We start from the raw sequence: 15,839 nt of genomic DNA on the forward strand, positions 1-15,839 counted from the left end.
CAAGAATATGATGATCTGGTAGATTCCATGGATATAATTTTGTAATTTGATGTCAGAGGTGAGAACTCCCAGTCAGTACATTTTCTGACAAGCAGAACAGCAATACTTGCTTGTCTAACCAAGTACACATTGTTAATGTAATGCTCCAATGGAATTACCTTTAGTCAAAAAGCCTTCAGTCATTAGTTAACTACATCGATGATATTGTAAGCTGGAAGTCTGTATTTCAACAACTTTATTTCATTAACACCTGTCCACATTACTAGATGCCTACATCTTCCACTTACCTGCTGTTCAAAAACCTGATACTGTCCAGGGGCATCACTAGAGGGCGCTATCTAGTTTGAAAGGTAAATTCATTTGCTATCAAAACAAAAATTGCATCTGAAGAATAAGATTCATGCACTATTTAAGGCATGAATGTGTTTTATATAAAACTTTTATGAATTTTATATGACGATTGAAAATGATATGACTAATCACAATGCTTTGGTGGGTGAATTCCACAACAGTCAGTGTTACCTTTGAATCACTGTGACATTTTTCTTGGTATCTAAAAATTGATATGTTTCAAAATGTAAATATTCGCTGCAGAACTAGTGATGCCACTACTTGCAATATTCATAGTCTATTTAAATGAATGATTGGTTTCAAGTATTTTGAATATATTTGAAGGGATGTATGTTACATTAGCCATTACTGAGGGAAACCACAGAAACTGGTGAATGTTACCAAAGGTCTTCTCTCGCCAAAGAAAACTTCTGCTGATTTGAATGTAACACAAGGAAGAAATGTGTTATAAATTTCTAAATCAAACGTCGTGCTGTGTAAGCACTGTAAAAAAAAATTATCTTTAAAATTATTAAATATTCTTGTTTTTGGTCATTATGCACATAAGAAATGTGTGTGTCCATATAACCTGCCATATTGTAGGGTTTATGGTGTGGCACCAACTGTTGACACATTTTATCAAAATTTCAGAAGAAACACACATGGATATACATTGTAACCGTGATTTATTTAAGTAGTTTTACTTGATTTATCTTTAAGACTGCTATTGTGTTTTATGCACATTGGTTTTATATAAGGGGACCAATAAGTTGGGTCTATTTTGAAATACCAAATCGAGTATGGGTGTTTTCAAGTTGTCATGGGTAATAGCCATGGCGCCCTCTAAATTGTCGACACTTATAACAGCGCCCCCATTGACGTTCTCTCTGATCCGCCATTTTGAAGCAGTCAGGTAATGTTGTTGACCCTCTGTTAAATCCGAATGAGTTCACCTCTATTTTCCAACCATCCATTATTTAATTGTGGCGATTTTTGTTAAGTAATAAACTATCAGTGTGATGTCCTAAATTTTCGTATGGTTGACCCCTAAATAATGTACAATGATCCGTCTAAAGTTAACACATCCCCCATCATGTTTACAACTTCGAACCTTGCCCAAATGTACATCAACACAACTTGTACCAACACTCTTTTAGATAAGTTCAAGTCGTTTTCTGATCCGTACTTTACCTTGTTTTTATTTGGCGACATAAACCTTCTTTCAGTACGCCACTAGTCTGAATACATCCCTAGTATTATTAATTATAGAAAGTCTGGAGTGAATGTGATCACTATTGAAAATCAAAATCAACGTTTGAGTAAAACTGCGCCACAGACAGTGAGTAAAGGAAATTATGGTGACTGGGATTTTAAATTCAAACTAGTTCCTCAATAAATTGTCTAATCTGTTTGAGGAAAACAATTGCATATGTATTTATTCTAGAAAAGGCAATGTATGCATGATGAAATGCAATGAAGTAAATACAATAAAAAATACTTGATATAAATTTGTATGAATATGGCCTCTGAGGCTGTGCTGAGTTCCATGCACACATTAGTCAAACTTGTTTTGATCAATACCATTATTAGAATTCAATTTTGAAAGGCAGGAATTGTAATTCTATCTCTAGCCTAGGAACTCTCAAATGTGTTTTCTGAACGCAGTAAGGCTTAGCTGTTTTGTGCTGTTACAACTGATAGTTTTGTTATTTGACACTGAAGATGCTGTCTAGCAGTGTCCAGAATTGAATACACATGAGAAAGTGTCCTGACCATGATTGGCTCAACCCACCATGGATACCTTCCACTGATTCAACAAATTTGCATTAATTAAATTCAAGAGTGTGGAGTTACAGTTACTGTCAAAACAACCCAACTATGGACAGTGAAAATGTCTGTTGTAAGATCAGGGCTGAAATGCAAAGTATACAACTAGTACTATGGAAATGTTCAAATCACACTAATTTATATAACGCAAAATGTCTTGTTTTTATTCCCTGCCTCTTATTAATTATATCAAGATCACAATAAAGGTGATACAAAATTTTGAAAGAATTCAACTACTGTAGAATACTTTAATTCCTCTTGGAAGTTATTTTCGCTGAAGGGATGCTTCAGTGAAAATAGATTCCAGCGAATATACTTTTTTTCCTACATTTTACACTCAACTCGTCAAAAATCGGTGAAAATAAATTCCAAACAAAACACCCAAAAAACCTTTTCAGCTAAAATAAAGTATTTTACAGTATTAATGTAGTAAGCTGGTCCTTCAGAAACCCAAATGTAAAATTTTTTTTTTTTTTTTACAAATGCAATGAAATTATTTGTTATTTTATTACAATTGTTACTGAATAACCAAATAGTTGGAGTTATTGATGTGCCCGGAAACAAATTCTACCTATTTGCATGTTTTCATCTGTACATCAAAGTAATATTTGGTTGGTTTATCCATAAATGCAAGTCTGGATGGACTGCCTGCAGAGAAAAAAAAAACTTTGTTTGAAATGTACTTGCAGGCATAATTAGGATTCCTTCACAGCTTGCACATGTCCACTGATCTTACTCTCCGTCTGAACTTACCTCCCTGCAGGCAGTGACTGGATTTTCTGCAAGGTCACTCGTAATTCTGACATTTTATTCAATTTACAAGTTGCCGAGAGTGCAGTTGTGCAATCTTGATTCAAATTCAGATCTGATAGTGTTTCTGGATTACATCCATAAGCATTAAGAAATCATGTTGTGGTATTGAATAAATTGAGCTTCCATACAGCTAATGCCACCTGCAGAAGTCCTATTAATTTCTAACTTGTAGTTTGCATTTTACCAAGTTAGTTAGTTTCCTGTGCTCCATCTACTGAGAGACATGCAAGTATGATGGAGTCATGTCATTGATTGAAATACCATAGCCGAATTCTTTTTTGTCTGATTTTGTCACCAAGTATTGTTACACCAGAATACTCAGAATTCAGGCTGACAACTCGCTGTAGAAATGTTAAAAAGAAGTTTTATATTTCTGAAAGTTTCCTTTTTTGAGCCTTTTAAAGATTGAAATTTCTGTAACATACTTGCGATGGGTATCTTTCATTACAGGTTGCTGAATAGTAACAGACATCATGGCCAAGTCAAAAAATCATACAAATCATAATCAGAGTAAGTATCATGGATATGAAAACAGTATTAGTAAATATGAAATAAATTATTGAAATAAACACTATAATGTTTTTAGTTCCTGTATAATTTGAACCCTGGAAATAGTACAAGATGTGTTTTTACCAACTTGTTAATCAATGTAATACTGAGCCAATAGTTATAAATGTGGTACCATGGTGGTGGTATAGATTCTGAATGTGGTAACATCAGTAATATGGCATATATTTAGAGTAGTTAAATTTTGTTTTCACCTGTCCAGCTGCTGTTTGCACGTGTAGCATGAACATCTTAATGTTTACCCAACATGTATTTATTCTGGTCATTTTTTTTTTCACAAGGGTCACTTTGGGTATCACAGAGGTGACTGGCTCAGGTCATTTTCGATCAATATTACATGGTTTAATATGTGTTCACATTGACTAAAAGTAGCTCTATGCCCCTTATAAAAACTGCTCAGATTACATGCTGTCACTTCAATAAAATTAAGCCAGATTAGCTTACAGAAGACGTCATCCGCCATTGAGAACAGGGAAGGTGTACTTGCACCATGATTTAGAGCTTTATTAATGAAATACAAATAGTGTTCAAATCTGAATCTGAATATTTTGTTGTAATACTTGTATTTGAGACTGATTCGTATAAAGAATGCTTTTTACTTTCATACCATAATACAAGCAGTCCTTGTTTACGACAGACACATGCTGGCAAATTTACAGAGGCTGGAAATGTTGTCCCATCCCGGTAATGCTGTGATTTGTGCTTCAGTTTATATCAATTTCATAGTGACTTGCTACTATATTTGTTGTGTACATAATAGCTGTTTAGTCTCTGCATAAACTGCTTTTCAAAGGATTATATTTTTTTGATGAAAATTTTAACAACAAACCCAACACAAACAATAAAAGCAGTAGAAATAGATTAAATGGATCAAGAAAGGTGATTGTATTTTTCTCATCAATGTTCTGTTGTCAGATTACAAAAACCATCGTAATGGTATCAAGAGGCCAAAGTCGCATCGATATCCATCATTAAAAGGGGTAAGTTTCAGTAATATTATAATGAAGTGTATGCATCTACTGCCCTCTAGTGGGCATTTTATAATCACAATTGTTCTTTACCAACCAATCGTGTCTATTGGTAAGTGGCTTCTGGTTGACTTGACTTTGACAGACCTGAATCAAACTTCTAGTGTTGCGTAGAAATTATTTGATGCAGGACTGTGTTTCAAAGCCTTGTAATAGTAATGTTGCCCTCGTTTTTCTCGTCGAACTTAGTTTTCTTGCAATGGTCATGTGATTAGCCGCCTACTGTTCTATCTTTACTTCAGTGAGTTGCCTTTTCTGGCAGAGTAGCACGCCCCAAATGGTCACAGAAATGCTGAACTTATAGTCGTCGTCATAAATAGTCAAATCTCAATTATCCCAACTCTGAGGGGCTGAAGCTCGGTTCGTTTGAATGATTAACAGTTCTGTAATTGATCGCATAATGTATTTAATATTACTAATAGAAATTCATGTAATTAATGTATATCCTTGGTATGAACTAGATTAAGTACATCTTCTCTCTTGTGCAATTCTAGAATTTTAATTTCATCACTGTCTGATACAAAAATGATTGCTTATCATCAGTTGGTAATCAGATTGATTAGAAGCAACATTTGTCAATGCGTAATAAGGAATGTAGTGAGTTGCAAGTTGGTGTCTATTCTGTAATGTTTTTATTATGGCATGTTGCTGCCGGTTTTAGATAGATTTCCAGGGCTGTTTCTGAACCCTGTCTCTGTGCAAAGATTGCACTGTGATGCTGTAGGGGGAGGATTCATGAACGTAAATGTCAGCTTAAATCTCACCTCAGCATGCCAGTTCGTTTAGCATGCTCATTCCTGTATGAGAAACCAAACTGCATTACAAATGCTCGTCTTGGGGACAAGGTTTCTTCATAGGGTCAGTGACATATGACCTTATCCTTTGTCTCAGTCATAACATTAGAAAACTGTTCCTCATTTTCTATCCGTATCTATTGTTTCATACACAAAATGTATTTGCAGTATCAGAAGTACATTTCCAATTGAATTACCGTATTTGTCTTCAGTTAAGCGCCACCTTCAATTAGGCGCCAGTGCCACAAAAACTTTGTATTTTACACCTCAATTATGCGCCAGACAAAGTTGAAATTTTGGCACGTAATGATCGTGAATTGGGCGCCGGCGGATCGACTACCGGTTCGTAGCGATGGACGCGATCGCGTAAGTCCCTCGCTGTTACTGTACGAATGGTTTTTATGTAAAAAAAATGGTTTTGTTTCTAACAATTTTTAAGAAATCGGTCTATAATCTCTTGAAACACGTCTTTTTAGTCTACTGTAGAAAATATCAGCGTGGTTTTTAATTTCGCAGTAAGTCAGTGTAGGAAATTCCTGCCCGTCCGCACGCCCGAGACGGGTAACTTTCGTATCGGACTGGTTGAATTTCAAACTTGCCTGTCCGGTGGTCGGGTAACATGTTACCACATTCTTCCGCCGAAATTAAAATAAAAACAAGCTACCATTCTTTATATGTGCTCTAAACATTTTAAACAGAAACGTGATCAGCCAAAACTATGAAAATATTGCATTGCCGTCGCACATCGCGACTTGCCGACACGCATTCTCAACCCACAACACGGAATCCATTGACTTATTAACATAATAATAGGTACGTGACCTCGGGTCAGGTCCTATCTCCCATGGTGCAGTGACACTTCCGGTGACCCCTGACCAGTTCTATCGTTGAGTAGTTTGTTTACAAAGTTTTCATTTCGCGTACAACATGTATCGTTTTTTGGGGATAGACCCTCCAACAAAGAAACAGAAGTCGAGCATCGATAGAATTGCGGCAAATAAGGAGTATGACCAGTCAAAACGTACTCGCAAAATCGTTCCAAGCTGGAAGACGGAGTTCAAAGAATGGCTGGTCACCGATGTAGCCCTGCGTACAGTGCTGTGTTTACGGGGACGCGTTCGGTTGATAGATGTCCCAACCACAGCCCTGCGTACCTCCATAGACAAAGTCGGGGAGCGCACCGTAATTGGTGCGCAAGTTAAAAATAAGTAGTTTCCCAGCCGAAATCGGTTGAAATGACGATAGTTATCCGTAACAACCATTACAAAGTTATCTGAAACTTGAAATGTCTTTAAAAAGCGACTAGTAAAGACGGACAAAATGTAAACGCGTTGATACCGGAGGAATTATCCACCAAACGCCGCCATTTTTAATTTCATTCACGCAAGAGAATGTGTTTGTTTTTAGGGCAAAGTAGCCGATTCCATCCACAATTGGACTCCGAACTGGGAGTTCTGGATATATCTGGTGATCGATCATCATTTTTGGTACCTGGGCATGTTATTTCATTAAAAAAATTATATTTTTCAAAGTCCCGGACTTTGTCTATGGAGGTACGCAGGGCTGTGGTGGGGACATCTATCAACCGAACGCGTCCCCGTACACACAGCACTGTACGCAGGGCTAGTCACCGATGACACCGGTAATCATACGGTGTATTGCCGTATCTGCTGGGCTATTTACGGGCCGTTATCAAACCGCAAAATACCAGACAAACTCCGTAAGTACGGAAAGGGATCGTTTGTAACCGGCTGTACCAATTTAAGACATGATGCCCTCACATGCCATGAAATGTCAATTGGTCATAAACAAGCCAAATCGATATTCGACGCAAAGAATGCTCCACCCACAGTCACTTGGGGGCTGAAAATCAATAAATACTAATTTTTTTAAAAAAACAAGTTTTATGGAAGGACAGAGGAGAAAGAAGTTGAGTGCTATACAGGCAGTAGATGAAGCAGTAGAGCAGCAGAGAGCTGCTGAAGCACTTGATGAGGAGGAAGTTGCAGAAGCTGAAACAGATGGTGATGGTGATGCTCATTTGGTAGCTGGATTAGATTCTGACTATGGTTCAGATTTTTCTGATCTAGCCGAGAGCAACAGTGACACAGACGTCTGATATATCATGTTCTGAATATGCATGTTCTCTACAGCTACTTTGTTGTTAAAATAAACCGTGCATAGTATATTGTATACAACTTGTGTTTATTTGTGTGTGTGTGTGTGTGCGAAAATAATTGAAAAAATGTGCGGGACTGGTAACATTTTAGCAGGGCTTGTAACTTTTGAAAGTTACCAGCCCTGATGTCTGGTATGTAATCTGGACAAATTTCCTACACTGAGTAAGTCCATAAAAACGAAATTAAAACAACGCGAAAATGTTCTGTTTCAAATGCGCTGTTGTCACAGTAAACAGTGTTAAATTATTCTTTAAATGCTCAGTTTACTTTCCAAAAATAACTAATTTCTTGATTTGAAAAAAAAATCATGCCGTTTTTCCCACCAAAATCAAAGCCAAAATATCGCAAACATCGGCAAATCACTTCCGCATTGCGTTCATACATTATTTAAATGAGCTATGGTAATTTGATCACGTTGGCATCATCCAGCATTTTGATTGGTTAATTAACGACTTGACCTATCAGGTCAAAAAACGCGTTCCAGGTCAAGTCCTAGACAGGAAGCATGGCAGACATCGAATCGCGTCGAGCGTTTACATGCGACCAGAATCATTCGCTTACGATGAAATTAAGTTGAATTTTACTTGCATTTTATTTTTTGTACGTTATTATAATACTGAGTAATAATCGTAACCGTGGAATGCAGCATGACCGGATTTTGCTACCGTGATCATTGACTACTAAGCGTTGAATTTGTGTTTGTTTTATTTTTCTGTTGATTGTACGGCAAACTGTGAATGTTTTCTAAAGAATGATATTTTTTGTATAACTTTCTAAACTGTCTGAAAACGGGTCATTTACTCAGTATTTAAAATAAAGGCTACAGTGACTAAGCGTCAGACTGTAATGTAAAATATTGTCAATAATCTATCACCGGAATGGATCAAAAACAATGGCTTGGAACACAATTACCGGTACTAGAACTTGAAGTGCTTGAAATAAGCGCCATTTGAAACAAAGTTGCTCAAATTTAACCACAAATAAGCGCCACCATGACATGAAAGTGTAACAAAGTGGCGCCTAATTGAAGACAAATACGGTACATTTGAACCAATAATTGCATTTGTTGCATATAGAATCAATAAAATATTATTTTGACCGTAGAAACACCTAGGTAATTTTTGTAATCACATGCACTACTAAGAGATGGTGTATGTATAAAAGTAGTTGATCTATCTCAAACTCGAAATATTTTCAGACAACGCACGTTTATTGGTTAAAACCTGGCGCTAAGAAACATTCAGTGTACCATATCGAAATATGATATGTAGTTACATGGCTTTGCTAGATATGAACATTACGAGTCGGTTAGTAAAATTCAAATTTGGGATGTAAAAGTCAGTAACCAAAATGATTTACAGATGTTACAGCCTTGCCATTACAGTTTATGCAAGGTGTCGCATCCACTAGGCATCTTGAATGAAGGCTACCCTGGCCAGTTTGCAATGTACCGTGGGAATAGTGTCTAATTTATTACCATAAAACAGGTGTTGAGTATATCCAGCTTGTCTTTGTCTGTGTGTTCTCTTTGAGTTCATCTTTGCCAGGTACATCTCTTCATCTGTTGAAGGTATCCCAAGACTTTCTGTAAACATGCTGTAGAATACTTCATTTTTGCTTGGAATTAATTTTCAGTAAAGGAATTATTCAGTGAAAATAAAATCCAGTGAATATACCTTTTCAGTCCATGTTTCAGACGCAGCCGGAAAAGCGGGTATAGTCTCTTATTGCCGGTTCCGGTGACATTTCCTTTACATCTCTAACATTTTCTCAGAAAGAGCACATAGAATTGCAACAAAGTTTTTTTCAAGTTGTAATCAAATGTCATGCATCTCATTAGCATGTCATTATCCCTTCAGGCCATTGTTCTGGGAAATATTTTCCCACCGTTACCAAAGTGAATGTTCTAATGAAAGCCGCACCTAGACTTCACGAATCTGATTCACCGATTAAAAAATTGAATTTTAATTAAAGCCGCGGCCTCAATTAGGAATTTTACAGTAGGTGGGTATAGTATGCTTATTGCATTTGTAGATTTTAGATGAATATCAACTCACACCCTGCACAAACTTATGCAACTATTTGCAGCATCTCTTTTAAATAAATCATCCAACAAAATATTTGTCAGCAAGTATGCAATAAAATAGTCTACGTCCAAAATGATTTGTCATTACATTTTCTGCCTATGGTATTTGCAATTGATGATTCAATTTGAATATTTTTTACCTTGTGTGTATCATTGTATGAAAGCGTATGTGAAGCAGTGACGCCCATTAATTTATTAAAATAGATATATTGGCCAAAATATTTTATGTAATATTGTTATTTTTCCCCCGTCATTTTTGACAGTTATACTTATTGTAAGCTAATGTATTTTTTTGTTGCATTTTGTGGTTATTTCAAATTTGGGATGGTGAGAATTGTTGTAATTGATTTTCATGTTTGGAAACAATCATAACTGCAAGTATGGCAACAATCAATCTGTAACTACTTTTTAAGGCTCAGATATCTCTCTACCTTGCATGAAATTCTTATATGGAAATGTCAAATATGGTAGGACACTTTTGCAATGTAGTAAAAGCAAGTAAAATACTTGTAACTGGACTAATACATTGAATAATTACCAGTTTTGATGAAATTGATCGGAATATGTAAATTGTTCACAAAAATGTACACAAACCACAAATTTCATTTATGCTTTGTGTATCATGAAACTGAATTAGTTTAGTCATAACACACCTCCAGCGTTTGTTATTTCATACATTAGGCCAGACTTTTTTTTATTCCTTGTTTCTTGAGTTTTTATAAGGCAATTTTTTTGAGGAGGGCCGGGGGAAAAAAAAAATATTAATTCTTTTTTTCCCCCATTACATTTGTGTGATTCTCAAAGAATTGTAAGTAAGATCATTGATTGGAGAGAAGAAATGAAATATAAATTTTATTCCATGTATAACCTTGTTTCTCATCTGCGCAAGACTTCGGTACTTTGATCATGATACTCCCACGAAAATGCAACTTGGATTTGTTATGCGGCGGGCGGTCAAAAAATGAAGATAAAAATAATATTTTTTTAGCAATTTTTTACACTTCCAAGTCGGCAGGCGCGAGAAATTACACTGAAAGAAAAGTTTATTTGTATTTCATTTTCGGCTCCTGTTCATTCGGCGGGTTCACGAAACAAGGAATATTAAAAGTCTGGCCTTACAAAAGCTACATTTTCAGTCAGAGGGGATATACCGGTTGAAACAGGACTGATATAATAAACAAGAAGTCTTGTACTCTAGCTTGGTAAATGGATAGCCTTTGAGTTGTGAAAGTGTGGAACTTGATGGAGCACCCCCCCCCCCCCCCACCAAAAAAAGGCGTCTTTGAAAATTGTTCTTTCACACATGTGCCAGCAGTCAAGTAGGTTCATTGACCTTGGTTTTTCAGACCTTGATATTCATTTGAAATCATCACTGCCATGAACCCCCCCCCCCCTCCCTAATTTGGCAAAATGTCTTTTCTTCATTACAAAATTAAGATGCAGAAAACGTATTTCTTACTCAAAATGAAAGTTTTTAATGTAAAATGAAAAAATTTACAACCATCCAATCAAACATCTCTCTTGTGCATCTGTTTGTTTTTGGATGATTGACAACAGTAGGATGTTGAAAGAATAAATATGAGTGTGTTTCACAGTGCTTTACTATCCCAAGTGGCACGGTAGAAATTGCGAAAGCAGGCTTTTACAATTATTAAAATTACGCATTACTATTCATTGCATCGCTTAAGTTTGTTTCTGTATTCAATATTCATTGCATGCTTGCAGCTAATTCACCTTACTCTGGATTGGGAACATTGACCCCGCTAAGGTTTTTGGTAATATTCCAAGTTCATTGACCCTGCTATAGTTTTTTGTTAAAATTCAAGTTCATTGATCTAAAACTGATTTAATGCAGGTGCTCCCATAATACTGTGACCTTGCGGCTGGTGCATTTTGCATGGCTTCCCCTGTGTTTGATATTAATTTAATCTGAAGGAGTGTGGTTTTATGAGCTTTATTTCAGAATGAATACATTTATTGGATCAAAATTACAAACAAAAGATAAATCCAAGTGTATGCGACATGAACAATACTGATTATCTTGGCCATTTAAACTTGAAATTGAACCTGATTGTATTATCCTTCACCTCACCCCCTGCTGGTTAGCTATCAAGGGCTTGCATAAAAAAAACATATTTCAACATAAGTAAAACTTTGATGCAAAGTGATGTGTTACTTATATGCACATTTCTATATCCATGTAGAACACATGTGTAGTTTGCTTTAAAAAAAAATTTTTTTTTTTATTCACTGTTAAATTTATCTGAATAAATTTATTCCAAATCACACTGTACATATTTAATGAACTATATATCTCTTTGTGTTAAACTTGATTTAATTTTACAGAAACGACATTATAGAGGTAAATAGCACTGAAAACATTGCTTTCAATCAGAAGTATTCAAATACAAAATGCAAGACATTATTTCAGAGATATTTTGGTTCTTCACTGATAAAATTTCCCAAAAATGCAACTTTCAGCTTGTTATTTTTATTTGTTAAAATAAAATAAACTGAATGTCAGTATATCTCACTCATTAAAAATCAAACATTTTTTGTTTTGTATTGGAATCTACATTTGAACTATTTTTAGTTTAGGCTCAGCTCTTAGTAAAATTTTGAAACCAGTTTTAAGGTTTCCACCAAGAATCGATAGCTAAGGTGTTGCACCATTAATCTCAACTGTTTGTCTTTACTGCAATAAATCCCACCATGCATTGCTGTTGGAATTCTGCTTCAGATGTATGTTAACCACAACTAAACCTAGTGGTGGTAACACAAGTAAAAAAAACTGCTATACAACAACTCAGTCTAGTGTGCACTAAAATAAGTTGAAAATTGTTAACATTGGTTATTGATTTTATAACAGGATTCTGTGAGCGATTCGGTGACCTGATCACACCATTGAACTGAACAGAACAGAACTGAACAATAAAAAGGGGGAAAATTAAAGTTCAAAATCAAATTTTTGATCCGCAGGATCTTGCCGTGAAAATCATTTTCTGAATGGACATGTATTGTAAAACGCGTAGGAATAGGGGGGGGGGGGATGCAATGCTTGCGCAAAAATAATAAAATTCATCTCTGGATGGCAGATGAAGGAAACTTGTAATCAATATAAAATTGCTATTTGGCTCAAATACTATTTCATGTAGATATTATATTTTTTGTGTCAGAAAATAATGTGCAATTGATTCCCTACAAAGCTTTGGCCACAATCAATACTTGTTGTACAAGTTAGGAAATTGGAAGTTAGAAAATACTTCTCATTTCCAGTGTAGGAAATTTGTCCAGATTACATACCAGACATCAGGGCTGGTAACTTTCAAAAGTTACAAGCCCTGCTAAAATGTTACCAGTCTCGCACATTTTTTCAATTATTTTCGCACACACACACACACAAATAAACACAAGTTGTATACAATATACTATGCACGGTTTATTTTAACAACAAAGTAGCTGTAGAGAACATGCATATTCAGAACATGATATATCAGACGTCTGTGTCACTGTTGCTCTCAGCTAGATCAGAAAAATCTGAACCATAGTCAGAATCTAATCCAGCTACCAAATGAGCATCACCATCACCATCTGTTTCAGCTTCTGCAACTTCCTCCTCATCAAGTGTTTCAGCAGCTCTCTGCTGCTCTACTGCTTCATCTACTGCCTGTATAGCACTCAACTTCTTTCTCCTCTGTCCTTCCATAAAACTTGGTTTTTTAAAAAAATTAGTATTTAACTATTTATTGATTTTCAGCCCCCAAGTGACTGTGGGTGGAGCATTCTTTGCGTCGAATATCGATTTGGCTTGTTTATGACCAATTGACATTTCATGGCATGTGAGGGCATCATGTCTTAAATTGGTACAGTCGGTTACAAACGATCCCTTTCCGTACTTACGGAGTTTGTCTGGTATTTTGCGGTTTGATAACGGCCCGTAAATAGCCCAGCAGATACGGCAATACACCGTATGATTACCGGTGTCATCGGTGACTAGCCCTGCATACAGTGCTGTGTGTACGGGGACGCGTTCGGTTGATAGATGTCCCCACCACAGCCCTGCGTACCTCCATAGACAAAGTCCAGGACTTTGAAAAATATAATTTTTTTAATGAAATAACATGCCCAGGTACCAAAAATGATGATCGATCACCAGATATATCCAGAACTCCCAGTTCGGAGTCCAATTGTGGATGGAATCGGCTACTTTGCCCTAAAAACAAACACATTCTCTTGCGTGAATGAAATTAAAAATGGCGGCGTTTGGTGGATAATTCCTCCGGTATCAACGCGTTTACATTTTGTCCGTCTTTACTAGTCGCTTTTTAAAGACATTTCAAGTTTCAGATAACTTTGTAATGGTTGTTACGGATAACTATCGTCATTTCAACCGATTTCGGCTGGAAAACTACTTATTTTTAACTTGCGCACCAATTACGGTGCGCTCCCCGACTTTGTCTATACGCAGGGCTGTGGTTGGGACATCTATCAACCGAACGCGTCCCCGTAAACACAGCGCTGTACGCAGGGCTACATCGGTGACCAGCCATTCTTTGAACTCCGTCTTCCAGCTTGGAACGATTTTGCGAGTACGCTTTGACTGGTCATACTCCTTATTTGCCGCAATTCTATCGATGCTCGACTTCTGTTTCTTTGTTGGAGGGTCTATCCCCAAAAAACGATACATGTTGTACGCGAAATGAAAACTTTGTAAACAAACTACTCAACGATAGAACTGGTCAGGGGTCACCGGAAGTGTCACTGCACCATGGGAGATAGGACCTGACCCGAGGTCACGTACCTATTATGTTAATAAGTCAATGGATTCCGTGTTGTGGGTTGAGAATGCGTGTCGGCAAGTCGCGATGTGCAACGGCAATGCAATATTTTCATAGTTTTGGCTGATCACGTTTCTGTTTAAAATGTTTAGAGCACATATAAAGAATGGTAGCTTGTTTTTATTTTAATTTCGGCGAAAGAATGTGGTAACATGTTACCCGACCACCGGACAGGGAAGTTTGAAATCCAACCAGTCCGATACGAAAGTTACCCGTCTCGGGCGTGCGGACGGGCAGGAATTTCCTACACTGTCATTTCTATATTTTCTCAAAGTTTCAGCTGCTTTATTTAGCTTTCAATCGTAAAGAGTTGTTAGTTTAGCTTCTTGGTATAAACCCTAATTAGGACAGCTCTGTTGGCTCACCAGGAGGTCTAGAATGCTGTCAGGAAGTCTATGCTGGAGTACATTCTTTGCTAATGAACTACAACATTGCAGTATTTTTAGCTTGGATTGGAATTATTGATTTATAGCTGCGCTACATGGTTGTTTTTCAGTCAATATTAATGAGCCACAATAATCAAATTAAAATTGCACCCCATCTACATATATACGCTGTAGAATGAGATCGGACTGCATGGCTACCTGCTGCTGTCTTGCGTCATGTCAGCCTTCCCGTAATTTAGCATATCTTAGAGTAAAATAGTGAGCATATTTATACAGTATGGAAATAAACCTGTTTTTCTGAAACCTTGTCTTCTTATTTTTGCAGGTGGATCAAAAATTCTTAAAAAACATGAGGTTTGCAAAGAAACACAATGTACGCCATCCACAGCAGGTCAAGAAAGAATAAACCCTGACCGGATCTACTGTTAACATCAAAGACTGTTTGCTGTATTGAAGAATATGTCTATCAACATCCTTTGTAGATTTTCTTGATGTTAATAAAAACTGCAGACAGTTAAGACAGTATTTTGTTTTGCTGAATATGTTTTAATACTATGTTTGGTTTATCAAGGGTGTGAGTGGGTGTTTAATCAGTGTGTGTTTAATCATTCTACCATCAAAGCCATTATCAGCGGCACACACAAATTTCTCTGGCACGTCATTGACCAATAAAACAAAATCATACATTGAAAAAGTGATCTTGAAAAATATCTTACTATGTTTGAGGAACTAGTAGTTTGGTAAATTTTATTGGGCCACGAATTTGCTATGACGCTCAATAAGATGAACAGATTTGCCGCACAGGTTCATGAAAAGAGAGACGATATGAAATCGGAAGATGGATTTTTGGTTCAACTCTTGATCCTTAAAAATTCAGTTACTGTATGTTAGTAGGCAAAATGTGTTTAATACTGCGAGTTTGGTTCAGCAAAGTTACTGCTTTGTTGAGAAATAATTTTTCATGTAAGTTGGTCGGTTGTTAATTTGACA

The 15,839-nt window shown here is 36.5% G+C and overlaps 1 protein-coding gene across 1 annotated transcript; it reads left to right on the top strand.

Moving 5' to 3' along the window:
• The first annotated feature begins 1,142 nt into the window (after positions 1-1,142).
• LOC102805167 (large ribosomal subunit protein eL29-like) lies at positions 1,143-15,374 on the top strand. The gene is made up of 4 exons (XM_085497029.1): positions 1,143-1,243; positions 3,421-3,480; positions 4,453-4,517; positions 15,175-15,374. Exons 2-4 carry the CDS (start codon positions 3,444-3,446, stop codon positions 15,253-15,255), a joined length of 183 nt encoding a protein of 60 aa, XP_085353155.1. The 5' UTR covers positions 1,143-1,243; positions 3,421-3,443; the 3' UTR covers positions 15,256-15,374.
• Positions 15,375-15,839: the final 465 nt, after the last annotated feature.

Source organism: Saccoglossus kowalevskii, chromosome 3 (assembly GCF_978046115.1).
Source record: "Saccoglossus kowalevskii chromosome 3, keSacKowa6.1, whole genome shotgun sequence".
Classification (NCBI taxonomy): Eukaryota; Metazoa; Hemichordata; class Enteropneusta; family Harrimaniidae; genus Saccoglossus; species Saccoglossus kowalevskii.